Source organism: Pteropus vampyrus, unplaced genomic scaffold, assembly GCF_000151845.1.
Source record: "Pteropus vampyrus isolate Shadow unplaced genomic scaffold, Pvam_2.0 Scaffold8, whole genome shotgun sequence".
NCBI classification, from domain to species: domain Eukaryota; kingdom Metazoa; phylum Chordata; class Mammalia; order Chiroptera; family Pteropodidae; genus Pteropus; species Pteropus vampyrus.
The window spans coordinates 15,163,529-15,180,355 of record NW_011888789.1 but is presented as its reverse complement, the minus strand read 5'-3'; the positions used below and the strand labels follow the sequence as shown (position 1 = coordinate 15,180,355).

At 40.0% G+C, this 16,827-nt stretch overlaps 1 protein-coding gene across 6 annotated transcripts in view; it reads left to right on the top strand.

Annotated features, from left to right (window-relative positions):
* The window catches only part of SLC20A2 (solute carrier family 20 member 2), an 87,369-nt gene extending 70,809 nt beyond the window's left edge, over positions 1–16,560 (top strand). For all 6 annotated transcript variants that reach the window (XM_023519774.1, XM_023519770.1, XM_011372855.2 and 3 more), the window contains 5 exons: positions 2,130–2,333; positions 3,402–3,993; positions 9,481–9,666; positions 10,799–10,883; positions 15,804–16,560. In XM_023519774.1, coding sequence (XP_023375542.1) covers positions 2,130–2,333; positions 3,402–3,993; positions 9,481–9,666; positions 10,799–10,883; positions 15,804–15,968 — 1,232 coding nt within the window. In that variant the 3' untranslated portion in view covers positions 15,969–16,560. The remainder of the gene's footprint in view (positions 1–2,129; positions 2,334–3,401; positions 3,994–9,480; positions 9,667–10,798; positions 10,884–15,803) is intronic.
* Positions 16,561–16,827: the final 267 nt, after the last annotated feature.

Here is a 16,827-nt window from a genome sequence, read left to right as displayed (position 1 = left end):
TCTCACAGTGCTGGTGGGACTGCAACATGGTACAGCCACTCGGGAAAACAGCTTGGCAGTTTCTTATAAGATTAAATACACACTTGCCAACTCCTGGGTATTTACCCTAGAGAAATGAAATTTAAATTTATACAAAAATCTGGATATGTAAAGTATAGTTTTATTTGTGATTACCTAAAACAAGAAACAACCTAACAGACTATATCTTTGAAGACAAAAAGGATTATCCACAGAATGAGTAAACAAACTATGGAACATCCATATATTGGATGCTACTCAGCAATAAAAAAGAATGAACTATTGAATCTCAAAGGCATTATGCCAAGTAAAAGAAGCCAGTCTCAAAAAATTACATCTATGGTTTCATTTATATGCCATTCTGAAAAAGACAAAACTGTAGGGACAGAGACCAGATCAGTGGTTGTCAAGGGTTAGGACAAGGCAGAGACCGCATGGGAAACTTCGTAGGTGATGGAACCTTTCTCTATCCTGCTTATGGTGGGGTTACAAGAATCTAGACAGGTTAGAGTCAGGATTATACACACGCACACAGTCAATCCACTGTATGTAAATTTAAAAACTAACATTAAAAAAAAACATTAATACATATAACTTGAAATAGTGAAGCCATATCAGTGATAGATTGATAACAAGCTGCTTGTCCCTCTTGTGAAGCCGCTTGCAGGGAATAAATATCTCCTTCATTTATACAAAGTGCTAGCCTACGATGAGCCCCCCTTAAGCATACTGCTTGTCTGATTTAACCCCATGGGAGTGATAAACTATACTGAAATGCTCTGATTTTTAAAGGCTTTTCCTAATAGCTGAACCTTAATGTCAGATGGACCATAAAAATCTTTGCTTTCCAGCTTTAGGCTATAATGTCACAACAGGAACTGATATTGCTTCACATTTTGGCTTCCCAGGAGATTTTTTTGTCAGTGCCATATATTTTGATGTTTCAATTTATATTTCCTGTTCTATTATTTTAAGTACAGAGTAGTTGTTAAGGGCATGGACCATAGAGCTAAACTGCCTGAATTTTACTACGTGTGTGACCTTGGGCAAATGACTTAATCTCTTTGCCTCAATTTGCTCATTAGTAAAATACAGAAAATAATATCTGTCTCGTGTGTTAACAATTTTTGCTGTAATTATAATCTTTATTATAATATTATCTTCTCACATCTAATGTATAAGCAGCTTGAGGTCAGAGCTATCTATGTACGTTTCTTGTTCCCTGTAGTACATAACAGTTTAATATAAGCTATATATCTGACAGGGTAGATACAGAGATAGAGAGGTGATAGAGATGGAGAATAGGTGTGAGTATATCCAGCAGAGGAACTGAGAAGAGCATTTCAATTTCACTTCTATAGGCGAGAGCTTAGAAATTTGCTCAGGAAAATTTGCAAGCAGTAAGATCATTAAATCAGCAGCACCACATATAAGATATGATTAAAACGAGTGCTATCGAGCTTTAAAAACCACTTTAAAAAAATCCTTTGTTTCTTTGGAAAGTAAAAGATTTTTAAAACTAAATAGGATTTCTCTGTTCCTTTTGAGGAAAATGATTTACTTGTTTCATAAGATTTGGTGACCTGAAGAAATCTGAGACCAATAATTTATTGAACAGAAGAAAAACCAAACAGACTATATCTTTGAAGACAAAAAGGATCAACATTTCAGTGGTTAGATTCTGAGGTTAGTGTAAGAAAATAGAAGGCCAGATGGTTGTAGAATTATAGAATGTTAGTCCTGGACGCAACCCTGGGGATCAGACCTAACCCTCTCTTTTTTGTTGATTTTGGATGAAATTACTCAGGCCTTATGCCCCCATCTTTTCCTTAATAGCTGAATTTTCTGGCTTGAATTTCCCATATAATTGATTGAACTCTCCATTTTTCTCTATTACATATAACATTTTGGTTTCATTTCCAAAGTAAGTACCGAAGTGTAAAGATAAACATTCATTTTTTTATATTTGTTTGTCAATAATAAGAGTTCTCTTCCAAAGTTCTCAGTTATGACTATCGAAGTATAAAGATAAACATTCATTTTTTTATATTTGTTTGTCAATAATAAGAGTTCTCTTCCAAAGTTCTCAATTATGACTATATTTTCTTTAGGTAAATTACAAAAAGAAGGTGCTTTATCACGAGTCTCTGATGAAAGCCTCAATAAAATTCAGGAAGTGGAGTCCCCAGTATTTAAAGAGCTGCCAGGTGCCAAGGCTAATGACGACAGCACTGTCCCTCTCACAGGGTCAGCTGGGGAGACATCTGGGACCTCAGAAGGCATATCAGCAGGAAACCACCCCCGGGCTTCCTATGGTAAGATCCACTTGGAGGGCTTGGGTTTGCATGGTGGCAGAGAGCAGTCCCTCTGGGGTAACCAGCTGGGCCTGCATGTGGGCGGTTAGATTTTAACACACAAAAGTGTCTCCAGTTTTATGTTTTGAGAAAACCCAGGGGCTAAAGAGGCCTCGGGAGACTGTTCAGCCAACAAGCAGGCTTACTCTTGTCCTGTGCTTTTCTTCCAAGAGCTATTTATAGTCTTATCAGCAGTGCCAAAGGTACACACATGGTGCCTCTGTGCTGCTTGCTCAGCTGCATGTGCATATCCTCCATGCCGAGGAGTTACTGTAATACTGAAGATTGGCTTATCCGGCTAATAAGGATGTGCAGAAAAAGATAAAATTGGAACCAGGGTGGTCATCCCACCTTAGAATCACAGAAACCTCAGAAAACATTAAGACTATCCTGAGAGTGTCCATTTGTCACATAATGTTTGTGGACAATGATGGGCGAGCACCAGCCTCTGCCAGGCCTGTCAGGGCAGCTTCCCGCCTCCTTGCAAGGTGGGGCCCTGGCACCCGCTTTCAACAGATGCAGTCTCAGATTTGGCCCAAAGAAAGCAAAGTAATTTTGCTCCATTGATCTGACAGATACTGCATTTGACAGTCATGACTGGCCTTTTAAGGAGCACCTAGAATATCTGTTTCATAGTCAGCCGGGTTTTGCCCCTTGTGTATGAAGGTTTTCTAAAATAAGTTCCTTATAAAGATTCCCTCTTTATTGGTTACTAGAAATAGGAAAGAATGTTGTAGTCATTTCTGGAAGACACGTTTTAGGAGAACTCAAATAACATTATTTTTAAAATAACATATTATTAGCTTTAGCTTTTTGTAGTATGTTTCCAAGTTTCCTTTTTTATTTTAACCATATTATATGTCCTTTATAGTCAATTTAGAAAATAAGGCCTATGGAAAAAATTTTAAATCACCCATAATCCAACCTTCCAGAGATTACCATCTCGAAACAGTGGGGAGCATTTTTTTCTTCCAGACATGATTTATAATTAAAAGGCTAGAAAATAAGACCTTTTTTTAACCCTTTCAGGAAGGGCACTTTCCATGACTCATGGCTCCATAAAGTCGCCCATCTCCAATGGCACATTTGGCTTTGATGGCCACACGAGGAGTGACGGTCACGTGTATCACACTGTACACAAAGATTCGGGGCTCTACAAAGACTTGCTGCACAAAATTCACACCGATAGGGGCCCTGAGGAGAAGCCTGCCCAGGAAAACAACTACAGGTTGCTGCGTCGAAATAACAGTTATACTTGCTACACAGCAGCCATTTGTGGAATGCCAGTCCACTCGACTTTTAAAGCTGCTGACTTGTCATCCGCACCAGAGGATAGCGAAAAGCTGGTGGGTGACACTGTATCCTATTCTAAAAAGAGGCTACGCTATGACAGCTACTCAAGCTACTGCAATGCAGTAGCAGAAGCTGAGATAGAGGCAGAGGAGGGCGGCGTGGAAATGAAGCTGGCATCTGAGCTGACAGATCCTGACCAGCCTCGAGTTGACCCTGCAGAAGAAGAAAAGGAAGAGAAAGACACAGCTGAGGTCCACCTGCTGTTCCATTTTCTGCAAGTCCTTACTGCCTGCTTTGGATCCTTTGCTCATGGTGGCAATGATGTGAGGTAAGTACATTCCTTCATTCAACAAGTATGGATTGAAGGTCTGCCATGTGCCTGGGAGCTGGGATACAGCAGCGAACAACATGGACAAAAATCCCTGCCAGTAAAGGTGGGGGTGAGGCGCAGACAGTAAACAAACAAATAAAGTAGTACGTGTAACAGGCTAGACAGTGATAAACGTCAAAGGGAAAAATATAGTGGAAAGGGTGATGAGGACATCTGGGGCGTTACAGTGTTGGCTAGGCCACTCAGGTGAGGGCTCGCTGAGCGAGATCCGAAGGGGTGAAGGGAGTCAGGCATGTGAGCATCTGTGGGAAGAGCATTACCGGAAGAGGGGGAATAGCAGATGCAAAGGCCTGAGGCAAGAGTATGCCTGGTGTATTCTAGGTATAGCACGGAGGCCACAGAGGGAGAGTGTGGACTGGAAGGTCACAGATCGCGGAGGCCTGGAATATGCAGGAAATATGTAGGAATATGTAGAGAGTCTCTGTTCTCTTCTTACTAGCTGGATAGTTGGTAAGCGACGTCACTTGACTTTACCAAAACCTCAATGTCCCAATCTGTAAACTGGGGGTAAGACTAGTACCAACCTTATGAGGTTTCCATAAGGATTAAGTGAAATGCTCTATATAAGGTTTTTAGGACAATGCTCCTCCCATAAGCAGTACCTATACATTTTCACTATTATTATTATTATTATAATTATCACGTAGATCTAATGTTTTGTCCAAATCAGGAAAACATGCTATTGCATCTTTTATTGCCCAGTTAGTTATATGACTTTCTTTTACAGCTCTGGGTTTCCGTACGCTGTCTACCCATGTGCATTCCCGTTCTCTTTAAAAGAAGCCTCCTCAGCAGATAAGAGGCCTGGATACCTTTTGTTTTGCTCAGTGTTATATAGGTGTTGCCACATTATTTTATTTAAGGTGCCATGTTCTGTCCTGTCATAGGTTTTGACTGCCCTCCCTCCCCCAGATCCACCGCACTTCCACTTCTTCTTTATCAAGAATCCTTTATTGAAGGCCTGGTACTTGCAAAGTGTTATGAACCGGGTCCTTGTTTTTTAGGAGTTGAAATTCCAGTTAGGGAGATAAGAAATACATACAGATGGAAAAGTAACAGTCCGCCCCCAAATAGTATTTCAAGGCCAAAGGAAGAGTTTAGGCAATAACTGTGCAGATGACCAGAGTTTAGAGCAATTGCTTGCAGTTTTAGGACTGGTTTTGAGGCTTTTGAGTAGGGATGTGGTCTGATAAAAGAGTCTAGAAATAATGTGACAGTAAAAAGGGGGCTTCTGTTTATTCAACAAAAGATTATTAAGTTTGTATCGGTGCTGAACCGTTTGTAACTTATTCTAATTCTCAAAACAGACCTTTAAGGTCATAAGTGGTATTCATTAAAGATAGGGAACCAGAAGCTCCTGTGACTTTTCTTGCCCAGGATAACACAGTTAGAGAGAAGTAGACTTGTGACTCTCAACCCACACTCTGTCTACACGGGGTGTAGACTGGAACTACAGAAGCTGTCAAAAGCCTGTGTGTGGTTCTTTATGTAAGGAGCTTGGAAGTTATCACTGCATTCTAAACACGAGAAAACCCGAACCACATGAAAAATCAACAGCTGTTTGTGGATCAATAAGAGGGAGGAGGACATGGGCCAAACCACTGCCCCCAAGATTGGAGAGACAAATACAGCGATGTAGAAGAGAGGCTCACAAGAGGAAACTGCAGTGCCCCGTAGGAAAATCTGAACTGTAATGATGAGTTTCTGGAGGCTCAGTGGAGACAAGTCTGAGAGTTGAAGACTCTAGAGAGACCCAGTGGTAGAAACAGTTAAAAAAAGAAGTATAACCAAAATGCTAAGAAAAGAGAGAAAATGGAATCATATAAAATGCTCAATTAAAATAACAAAAAGTAAAAATAAAAAGTAGAAGACAACATAGGAACAAGAACAAGGGCACCAAATAGAAAAGCATAACAAAATGATAGATATTAATCCAGCTATATCAGTCATCACTTTGAATGTTAGTGGTTTAAATGCACCAGTTAAAGGACAGAGATTGTCAAACTAGATCAAAAAACAATACCAAACTCTATGTTGTTTGTAAGAAACCCACTTTAAATATAAAGATACATACAGGTTAAAAGTCAATGGAAGGAGGAAAATATACCATGCTAACGCTAATCAAAAGAAAGTAGGAGTAGCTATATTAATTTCAGGCAGAGCAGACATGGACAAATCCAGCAGTCAGAAAATCAGGAAGGAAATAATCAAACAAAACAGCTGGATATCATTTACAACTATAGACTTCTCTAACAATAGGAGAGTTTCTACTCTTCTCAGCGCACGTGGAACGTTCATCATAACAGGCCACATTCTGAACCATAAAACACATCTTAACACATTAGAAAGAATAGAACCAATACAATGGCTGCTCTCAGACCACAATGAAATTAAACTAGAAATTAATAACAGAAAGAGTACTGGAAAATCCTCAAATACATGGAGATTATATAACACACTTCGAAATAACCCATGGGTCAAAGTAGAAATATCAAAAGAAATTTTTAAATATTTTAAGCTAAATGAAAATGAAAACACATCAGTATTTGGAGATAGCGAAAAAAGTGCTTAGAGGGAAATATATAGCATTGAACACATATATTAGTAAAGAACAAAAAAAACCCAATAAATATTCACCCTAGGAAACTAGAAAAAGAAGAGCAAATTAAATCCAAAGTAAGCAGAAGTAAATAAATAATAGGAAATAGAACAGAAATCAATGAAATTGAAATCAGGAAATCAATAGAGAAAATCGATAAAACGAAAAGCTCATTCTTGAAAAAGATCAGTAAAGTTGATAAGCTTCTAGCCAGGCTAAATAAGAAAAAAGAAGACTAATTACTAATTATAAGGAATGAAGGGAGAGACATCACTGTAGATCCTATGGACATTAAAAAAAGATAAAGCAGTACTATGAGCAATGATGTGCCCACAAATTTGATAACCTAAATGAATTGGACCAATCTGCGAAAACTCACACAAGAAGAAACAGAATATCTGAATAGGCTTATACTTTGATAAAGAATTTAAACAATAATAACCTTCTAAAACAGCACAAGGCCCAGACGGATTCATGGGTGAATTATACCAACATTTAAGGAAGAAGTTATGTCAATTCTTTACAATCTCTTTTAGAGGATAGAAGCAGAGGAAATACTTCCATAATCATCCTGTATGGCCAGCATTAGTCTATTACTAAAACCAGACAAAGACATTACAAGAAAAGAAAACATGAATGTAGATGTAAAAATCCTTGACAAAACATTAGCAAATTGAATCCCACAATGTATAAAAAGAATTATGTACCATGACCAAGTGAGATTTATCACAGGTATGCAAGGCTAGTTCAACAAAAATCAATTAGTGTAATCCATCACATCGACAGGTTAAAAAAGAAAAATCAGACAATCATATCAATAGATGCAAAAAAAGCATTTCACAAAATCTACCACCTTGTCATGATTTAAAAAAAAACAAAACAAACAAAAAAAAACTCTGAGTAAACTAGGAATAAAGGGAAGCTTCCTCAGCTTAATAAAGATTATCTACAAAAAGCCTGCAACTAATATCATACTTAATGAAACTCAAAACTTTCCCACAAAAATCAGGAGCAAGGCAGGGAATGCCCCCTTTCACCACTCCTTTTCAACACCATGCTGAAGTTCTAGCTAATGCAATACGATAAGAAAAGGAAATAAAATGTATACTGATTGAGAAGGAAGAAATGAAACTGTCTTTGTAGATGATATGATCGTCTATGTAGAAAATCTGAAAGAATCAATTAAAAAAACTCCTGGAACTAATACGCACTTATAGCAAGGTTGCAGGATATAAGGTTAATATACAGAAGTTAATCACTAAACAGGCAGACTTTGAAATTTAAAACACAATACCGTTTATATTAGCACTTACAAAATGAAATGCTTAGGTATAAATCTAACAAAACATGTAAGATTGATATGTTGGGAACTACAGAACTGATTAATGAAATCAAAGAACTGAATAAATGGAGAGAGTTTTCATGTTCAAGGATAGGAAGACTCAGTATTGTCAAAATATCAGTTCTTCCCATCTTGGGGATGTCGATAATGAGAGAGGCAATGCGGGGAGGCGGGGCAGAGGTTGTATGGGAAATCTCTGCACCTTCTCCTCAGTTTTGCTTTGAACATTAAATTGCTCTAAAGGATCAAAGTCTTAAATAAAAATTTGAAAGAAAAAAAAGCTGTGGCATCTCCCCAAAATAGTCCATGTGTGGCTGCTAAGGGCCTGAGTGGTGATAGGTTTAGGGGAAAGAATGTGAGCTCCTGAGTGAGTCCTATGCTTGTGTCCCAATCCTGCCTCCTGCTAGTGACATTGCTTTAGGCACTGATTTCATTCCCAGTAAAATGAGAACGACAGTACCTAGTTTGCAGGTTAGGTGTGAGAACTAGTGATTAGCAACGTTGTGAGCCTAACACGGCTGCCCAAAACTGGTAGCTAATATTAGTAGTGGTGCTGGCAGTGAAAATGGAAAGAAATCGATAAGAAAGAGAAGAAGAAAAATCACTTCTTGTGATTTTTCAGTACTTCTTTAAAAATTAAGAAATCACATGCCCATTTAGATGGCTACTATTAAAAAGAACAGAATATAAGTGTTGATGAGAATGTGGAGAAATTGGAACTCTTGTGCACTGTTAGTGGAATGTTAAATGGCACAGCCACTATGAAAAACAGTCTGGAGTTTTCTCAGAAAGTTAAAAATAGAACTACCTTATGACCCAGGAATCCCACTCTGGTTATTTACCCAAAAGAATTGAAAGCAGGGTCTCAAAGAAGATATTTGCATTGTACACCCATGTTCATTGCATCATTATTCACGATAGCCAAGAAATGGATGAATGGATAAAGAAAATGTGATATATGCATACAGTGGAATATTCAGCCTTAAAAGGGAAGGAAATTCTGACCCATACTACAACATGGATGAATCTTGAGGACATTTATGCTACATGAAATAAGCCAGTCTCAAAAGACAAATACTGTATAATTCCATTTATATGAAGTACCTAGAGTAGTCAGATTCATAGCATCAGAAAGTCAGATTGTGGTTACCAGGGGCTGGGGGCAGGGAGGTTACTGTTTAATGGCTAATGAGTTTCAGATTTGCTGGATAATAAAGTTGGAAGATCTCTTTCACAACAAAGTGAATATACTTAACACTACTGACTGTACACTTCAAAATGGCTAAAATGGTAAATTTTTCCTTTTTTTACCACAGCAAAAAAAATTAATAAACCATATTTTATCATCAATAGATTATATAAGCAAGCCACAAATACAGCAAGATGGGCTGTTCTCAAAACTAAGAAGTCGCTGCACGTTGTGTATGGGTGCTGTTTGTACATACGATGTTTGTATAATTCATCTGCTTTTTTATTTCCCCAGTAATGCCATTGGTCCCCTGGTAGCTTTGTGGCTGATTTATGAACAAGGTGCGGTCCTACAAGAAGCAGCTACTCCCGTCTGGCTGCTGTTTTATGGAGGAGTTGGAATCTGTATGGGGCTTTGGGTTTGGGGGAGAAGAGTGATCCAGACCATGGGGAAAGACCTCACTCCCATCACACCGTCCAGGTAAGCCAGAGGGTGCAGGCTGGGCTGACAGGGCTGGTCCTCTGAGGCCTGCACAGTCGATATGTCTCACAGTCCTCTCATGCTGCTCTTATGCCTTGACCCCCTTGGCACAGCTACTCTGTGCCTGGGGTTCCAATGAGGAGAGACCAGGGGGCAAGCAAACCCCATCTTTGCTGGCCAGCCATCATCACCCTCCCCCATGCACTCTTTGGCCCCCATCCACAGTGGCACTGAGATAAGAGAGAGAAAATGAGAGGGTGGGAAGGCAGAAGGAGAAGCTGAAGCAAAGCAGGAGGGAAGAGAAAAAGGAACGCCCCCTGCACCCCCCACACACTCCCACTGGTGGTCTTACCCAGCGTGAGCCTCTGAGAGCGAGCGAGCGGGGAGGGAGAGGCTGCCAGCCACACACATGGCTCGGGGCTGCCTGTCCCCACAGTTCTCTGCCACACTAGCTTCACCTGCTGGGCGGAAGCACCTCTTCACCTGCCACCCTTTGGAGGTTAGTTACTTTGTGTGTCAGCCAGGTTGGAGGGTGCCTCTGCCGTCCGAGGTGGGGTCCAGAGACTCTCCCACGGGGTTTTCTGTGTGGTCCTTCTATTGTGTATCCTTTAGCTAGACTAGGGGTTAAATAACGAACTTGCAAGAGAACTTTAGAAGATTGCAACTAAAACTTGGAACTATTGTAAGAAATCGTTTCTCTCTCGAAATGAATTTTAATAATTCTTTTATTAAGTTGATTTGAAGGAAAATTAGCAATTGGAAAAAATCCCTTTTTTGTAATAAGTACACATTTTAAAAATGAGAGGATAGTTTTTCCTATATCACTTAAGAAATGACTAAGTTACCATTTTTTACACAGCAAGAATTTCTGACCCAGTTTCTACAGTGTGTGGTTTTTGAAAACATATCAGGAAAACAAGGCTATTTAGGGCTATAAACAGGGTAATGCAAGGCCTTAGTGTGAATTGTTGCCATTATACAGCAGTTTCTTGTTCTATTAATGTCATCTGGCCCAGTCAACAGTCAGCAGCCGATTCAAAGAATGTTCTGGTGAGACTTTGGCATCCCTGGGGCGTCAGTGAGGCTGGTACAAAGAGCCCCTGTGATGTGTCTCTTGTGCTCCCTCCCACAGCGGCTTCACCATTGAACTGGCCTCAGCTTTCACAGTGGTGATCGCCTCCAACGTCGGACTTCCTGTCAGCACCACACACTGCAAGGTAGGGCCCCTGCCAGCCCCGTCCTTTCATCGGGCTGCTAGGATCAGTCCCGAGTCCCCAAGTGAATCCGAGAAGAGCTACTGGAGCTTCGTATATGGTTGTTTGTGAAAAAAATTGTCTCAAGGTTTGCCGGGTCTGCTGGAGCATTGTTGGATGTGGGCATTTGCTTTCCTCAGACTGTTCCTCTTGACCTTTCCTGCTCAGCAGTGTGACACCCGCTATCATACAGACTGTTTTTTCAGTGCATGCCTGGCAAGATCTTTCTCTCCTTCGATGTGTGCTTCACACTTTCCATTTGTCCTGTTTCTCTTTCATTGTTTCCACAGTGGACTTTGCATTGAAGTCATGTGTGCGCTAAACCATATTCGTAGGCTCAAATGGGGGCATGCCACTCAGTTCCGACCCATTGCAGGGGACTGGGAGTTGACAGTGGAACTAGAAATAAGCAGAAATCATCTCAATGGAATTGTAAGACACAGTCGTTTCAGTTCTTTTTCCTTATCTGATGGTCAAAGTTACTGTATTGCCTTAGAGTAAATTCCAAGTGAGGGGTGAATGTCTAATACTGCTCACTGTCAAGTGCTCTGAAACTCAGGCATGCACCAGGGGGAATTCCTTGTAATGGTGGAATGTTGGAGCTGTAAGGAACCTTAAAGATTAATAAAGAGGAGACAGGCTCTGTGAGCTTCAGGGAGTTATCTGAGGTCACTCATGGTGGACCCAGAACTAGAACTCAGGTCTGATAACCCAGGTCTGCCCAGTATCTAGAGAGAATTCTTCAATGGGTCTCCTATAGACAAAAATATTCACTAACTTCAACAAAGCAAAAGGTGCCTCCAGATTTTTCCCAGGTTTATTTGTTCATGTCATTCAATAAAAACTCATTTGTACCTGCTGTATGTGAGGTACCGTTCTAGGCACCAGGGGTACCGTAGCAAGCAAGACAGAGATGGCCACCTGCATTTGCATACAATTTAGAAACTCCAATGAATGTGTTTTATGAGCAAATATCACTGGATGAGACTGGCATGGTGCTTCAAATATCAAAGCCAGACAGCACTTAATGGAAGTATTATCAGTGGGCCAGCTGACAGAGCGGAGTTCCACAGTGTGGAGAATCAGCCTTATTGGAAAGGAGATTTTTTGTTTTTTTTGTTTCTTCTTCTTCTTTTGCTGTAGAATCTAGAAAAACTTCAGTTTCCAAAATTTTTCATTATAAAAATTAGTTCCACTTACTGAAGACATACAGAGTTCCAGGCACTGTGTTTAGTGCTTTATACGTGCACCATACGTCATTTAATCCCCCAGCAACCCTATGAAATGGGTACCGGTGTTCCCAGTTCAGAAATGAGAAAACCACAGCTCCCAGAGTTGGGTCACTTTCCCACGATCATAACATGTATCCTGTGAAAGGACCGGGATTCAGACCTGCACCTCCTAATTGTAGTCACAGGAATCACAGCCATGGTGACCAGACTCAGCGAAGTCGTAGGGCAGTGCTGGCACTCTTTTAAGTGCACTGTGAATGTTATCTTGTTCAGTCTCCCAAGAACTTTTTGAGGTGAGTGCTGATGTTACTCCAGTTTTACCAGTGCGGAGACTGGAGCATAGAAAGGTTAAGTAACTTGCCCAAGGCCACACAACTACTGAGTGGCCACACTGAATGCCATCGTGGGCGGTGTGGCCCCGAGCCCCGCTCTCCAGCAGTCCGCCCATGCGCCTCCCAACTACAAAGCAGGACGGCAGGGAAAGCGCGGTGCGCTCCTACCATTCATTTATTGTTATTTTTCTAGTTTAGGTTATTTAAAAATTACAGTCGTAAAGAAGCACATGTTCACTGAAGTATTTCAAACAATACAAAACTATATGGAATGAAAAGATCATCTCCCTCATTACTCTCCCCTTCAACTTCAATTCACTGTGATGTGTGGGAGCCTGGAGGAAATGCATGTTCCTAAATATGTTCCTTCCCAAAGAAGTAGGTTTTGAACGTTTCTGTAGGCATAAATAGTCTTTTGGACTGCTTTAAAATAAATGTTACGCTGTCTTTTAATGATTATACACATAAACAAGTCTAGTAAAGGCAGACTCTCTCATACCAGTTGAAAGAGATCTCTGGAAAATCAAAAGTTTGGTTGTTATTGTTACTTAACAAACATTAGCAATCTAACCTATACTAATGTATTAAGTGTTATAACTGAGAATACTAATTTGGTGACAACACTAAACTTGGTAATACAACTTATAGAAATAGATTAAAAGTATAAAATGCCTATAAAAAAACTACTCTTGTGTTTTTATCTTTAAATGTCTTTTTCCCAATATTTACGTTGATATTATAATAAGGAGATGCTACTAAGGGATTTATATCCAATTTGTACAGGACCTTAATGGACATAAGTATGTGTTATCATTACCCTAAAATATCTATACAAATTATATGATAGGTTTTGTTTCCTTGGAGCTGTTGATTAGTGTCAGGATAGTTTGTTGGCACTTAAAACAAGTCTCCTTAACATGGGACCACAGTGGGTGTCATCTATTAAGTAGACTTGAGACAGAACTCAGCTTGGAGTCTAGTCAGTTTGTCCAGTATCACTGATCATGGACTTCTGGACAAAGACCAGTGCTAGTCACTGCCAATAGTCAATAGTTACAGGACAGAGTCCTGGCTCTCAAGAACTTGCAGTGGACAAAGAGAGCAGGTAATGTTCATCAAAGTTCAGATAATAGGAATGCTAAGAACAGTTCACCCTATAACACTTATTCTCTTATACCACGTTTCTTCTGCATACAGCAGTCCCAAATGGCAAATGTGGGATGCACTATGAGAGATGTGGGATGGCGTTAAGAATGAGGCCCCATGTGAGCAAAGCCGTGAATCTGGATAATTCAGAGGGTGTCGTCGTCCACATAAAATCATAACAATCCTATCAGCTTTTTAAGAATAATTTATATTCTGTGCTTGATTTTTCCAGCTCTCTGCTTTCTCTCCATCTCCTTGTCAGGTTTCTTGCTTAGAACCACCTCCATTAGAAGGTGGGAAAAAGTTGAGAAAAATGATTCTTCTCACCTGAAAAAGCAAAAAGTCACATTCCATCTGATGCGGGGGAAGGAGTTGGTAAATCACCACTGCAATGCGATCATTGCAATAAAGATTGGGTTGTTAAATCTTTAGCGGAAGGGGAGGGGGAGGTTGATGAGGAGCAAGATGTTTTAATAGTATTAAAATATTTCTTTATACTTTGTGGCAAAATGTTAAAAATTGATAATTTGGATAAAGGGTGTATGGGAGTTCTTGTAACTTTTCTCTAAATTTCAGATTATTTCAAGGTGTTTTTAAGGGCCTCTTTTAACTGATAATCCATTTAAGGGAATATTATTTTTAAAGCCTACATAAGCTGTATGAGTGAATATGTTAATAATGAAACTTTCTAATAGGGAAAAATTGGAAGCAAATTGGAAATGGTTAAATAAAGTACACCCCCTAAAGGGTGTACCATTCTATATGATAATCATAAAAGCTGTGAGCACTATGGGAAGATGCTTATAACATTAATTTTTTTAAAAAAAGGAATATATAAATATGACAGTAGTTGGGTTCTGGGTAATTGTCCATCACTCCTATTACGTAAACTTGCTATAATAGTACCCTTATGCTTTTGAGAAGGGCGCTCTAAGAAAGGAAGAAGGCATAGATAAAATCAAAACTTGACGTGCTCTCTGTAAAACAGTCCAGCACAACTGAGAGTGCCCTGAAGGGGGCATGCTCTGGGGAGACAGTAACAGGAAGAATTCAGTCTCAGAAACTAGTGTTTGTAGATTTGATGGCTCGAGTTGACAAAATATCAGATTAACGGCCTTTAAATATGCTGCTATTTTTGGTATTCCTCTTTGCTTCTATAAACGATTTAAAGTGTTGGATTTTATTTTTTCTGTGGTTACGCCCTGGTTGCTATTTGAACCTCACTGGCCACTGCTGATTCTGAAGTATTTGAGGGTCAGTAGAGACAGATCCTATTTTGTGGAGATCTTCAAGAGCCACAGGTGGCCAAGGACACCCTGTTGAACTGTGTGCTTCCCCAGAGTCAGAATGAGGCGTGAGATGTTATAGGCACTGAACTTCCTTAAGATTTGTAGGATATTTAAAGTGTCTTTTTTCCTTTTTAAACTTTCAACAAACCATAAAATGAACTGAGACTGTTGAGAAAAATATCTGAATCAGTGTTAATATTCTGATTTTCAGGTATCTCTGTCATTTGTGAAGGATGATTGATATTTTAGATCCAGTAACATATATGCTCCATTTTAGTATTATTATTCTTTAATTAGCTAAAGTACAAGCACTGCAAGGCAGTTCGAGATGACGGAGAAAACCAGTTTGAAGTCAAGAGGCCTGAGTTCTAGCCTCGAATCTGCCGTGATTTACAGTTGCCCCCGAGCCCTCCAGGGCTCTGTTTTATTCTCTGTAAAATGAGCCAGAAGGTCTCATATTCTCAAAGGTCTTCTCCAGCTCCAACATTTTATGATGCTGATATTCTAAGAGAAGGATATATTATTGCCATTTCATTATGTAATTAAAGCAGGTTCACATACAGTAGTAAGCAGTATCCTCTGTGGCTAATATTTAAAGCAGGGGCATTCATAGTGCAAAGAGAATAGAAAACATTTAATTGGCAAAGTTCCACTCGAGTAGAGCAGAACATAGGTGCAGAGTGCATCGGATCTGTATACCGAATAGGATAATCCTAAAACAATTATACCTGAAATCTAATCTAAACATTTTAAAAGCTTTTAGCAAATTTACGGCAAAGAATCGATCATTTCATAATGTAGGATATTTGAGATTAGTCAGTTTACATCGGTTGAATGTAGATTTTGTGGGCCTCTTTTTACTTTAAAATGTTTGTGCACCTGTAGGTGGGCTCTGTGGTGGCCGTGGGCTGGATCCGCTCCCGGAAGGCTGTGGACTGGCGCCTCTTCCGGAACATCTTCGTGGCCTGGTTTGTGACTGTCCCCGTGGCTGGATTGTTCAGTGCTGCTATCATGGCTCTCCTCATGTATGGGATCCTTCCATATGTGTGATTTGTCATCTTCCAATGAGTAAACGAGGAATATTCTGGTGTGGGGATGTGTGGGAGGCTGCCCCACTTCACATACATAATAACGCCCGTCCTGCCCGTGCCCGGGCGCCAGCTTCTCCATGCCCCGTCAGTGGTTGCAAACCACACTGTTCACCTAGGCGGTAGGGAGTCATCCTCCACAGCTAACTCAACTACTGTACATAATCATGTGCATTAAACTGGTATCGTGGTGATATAACGTGGTGCAGTTACTTATATATTAAATATCTATTGTATACATAGAATAGGTAGCATCATTTCAAGCATATTAAAAATGGGAGTAGGGATAATTGTCTAGAATTCAGTATTCAACAAATCTTTGTACATAATGATTTCAGTGGCAGATTTTAAGAACCTTTTAAAAGGAAAGTGTAGATTGGAAAATGTTATTTTTTCCCATTTAATATACTGTAAGATAAGTGAGGTGCAGGACGGATGATACAGATCTGGGGAGGTATACGTGTGTCAGAGTTCACAAGTGCTTTCACTGAAGAATTTGTTCATATACTGTAATATAATTGCTTCTGTAAATACTTAAAACTGTAATTTTTTAATGGTGTGCTTCCCTTATACTTTTTGATCAGAATTTTGGAAAGTACCAAAGAAGCAGGGGAATAGTTTGCCAGTATTATATTTTCATATCGTCTGTCTCCCTTCCTCATAATCCCACCATTAACGTGGAATGTAGCCAGACCGCCATGCTCGGACCTGCCTGAGCAGCGTGCGCGGTGAGGCCCCAACTGCTCGTCATGTGCACATCCCGCTTTGGGCTCCCCCCCAACCCCCACCACTGCTGCCACATGCCAGATACTGGTCAACCC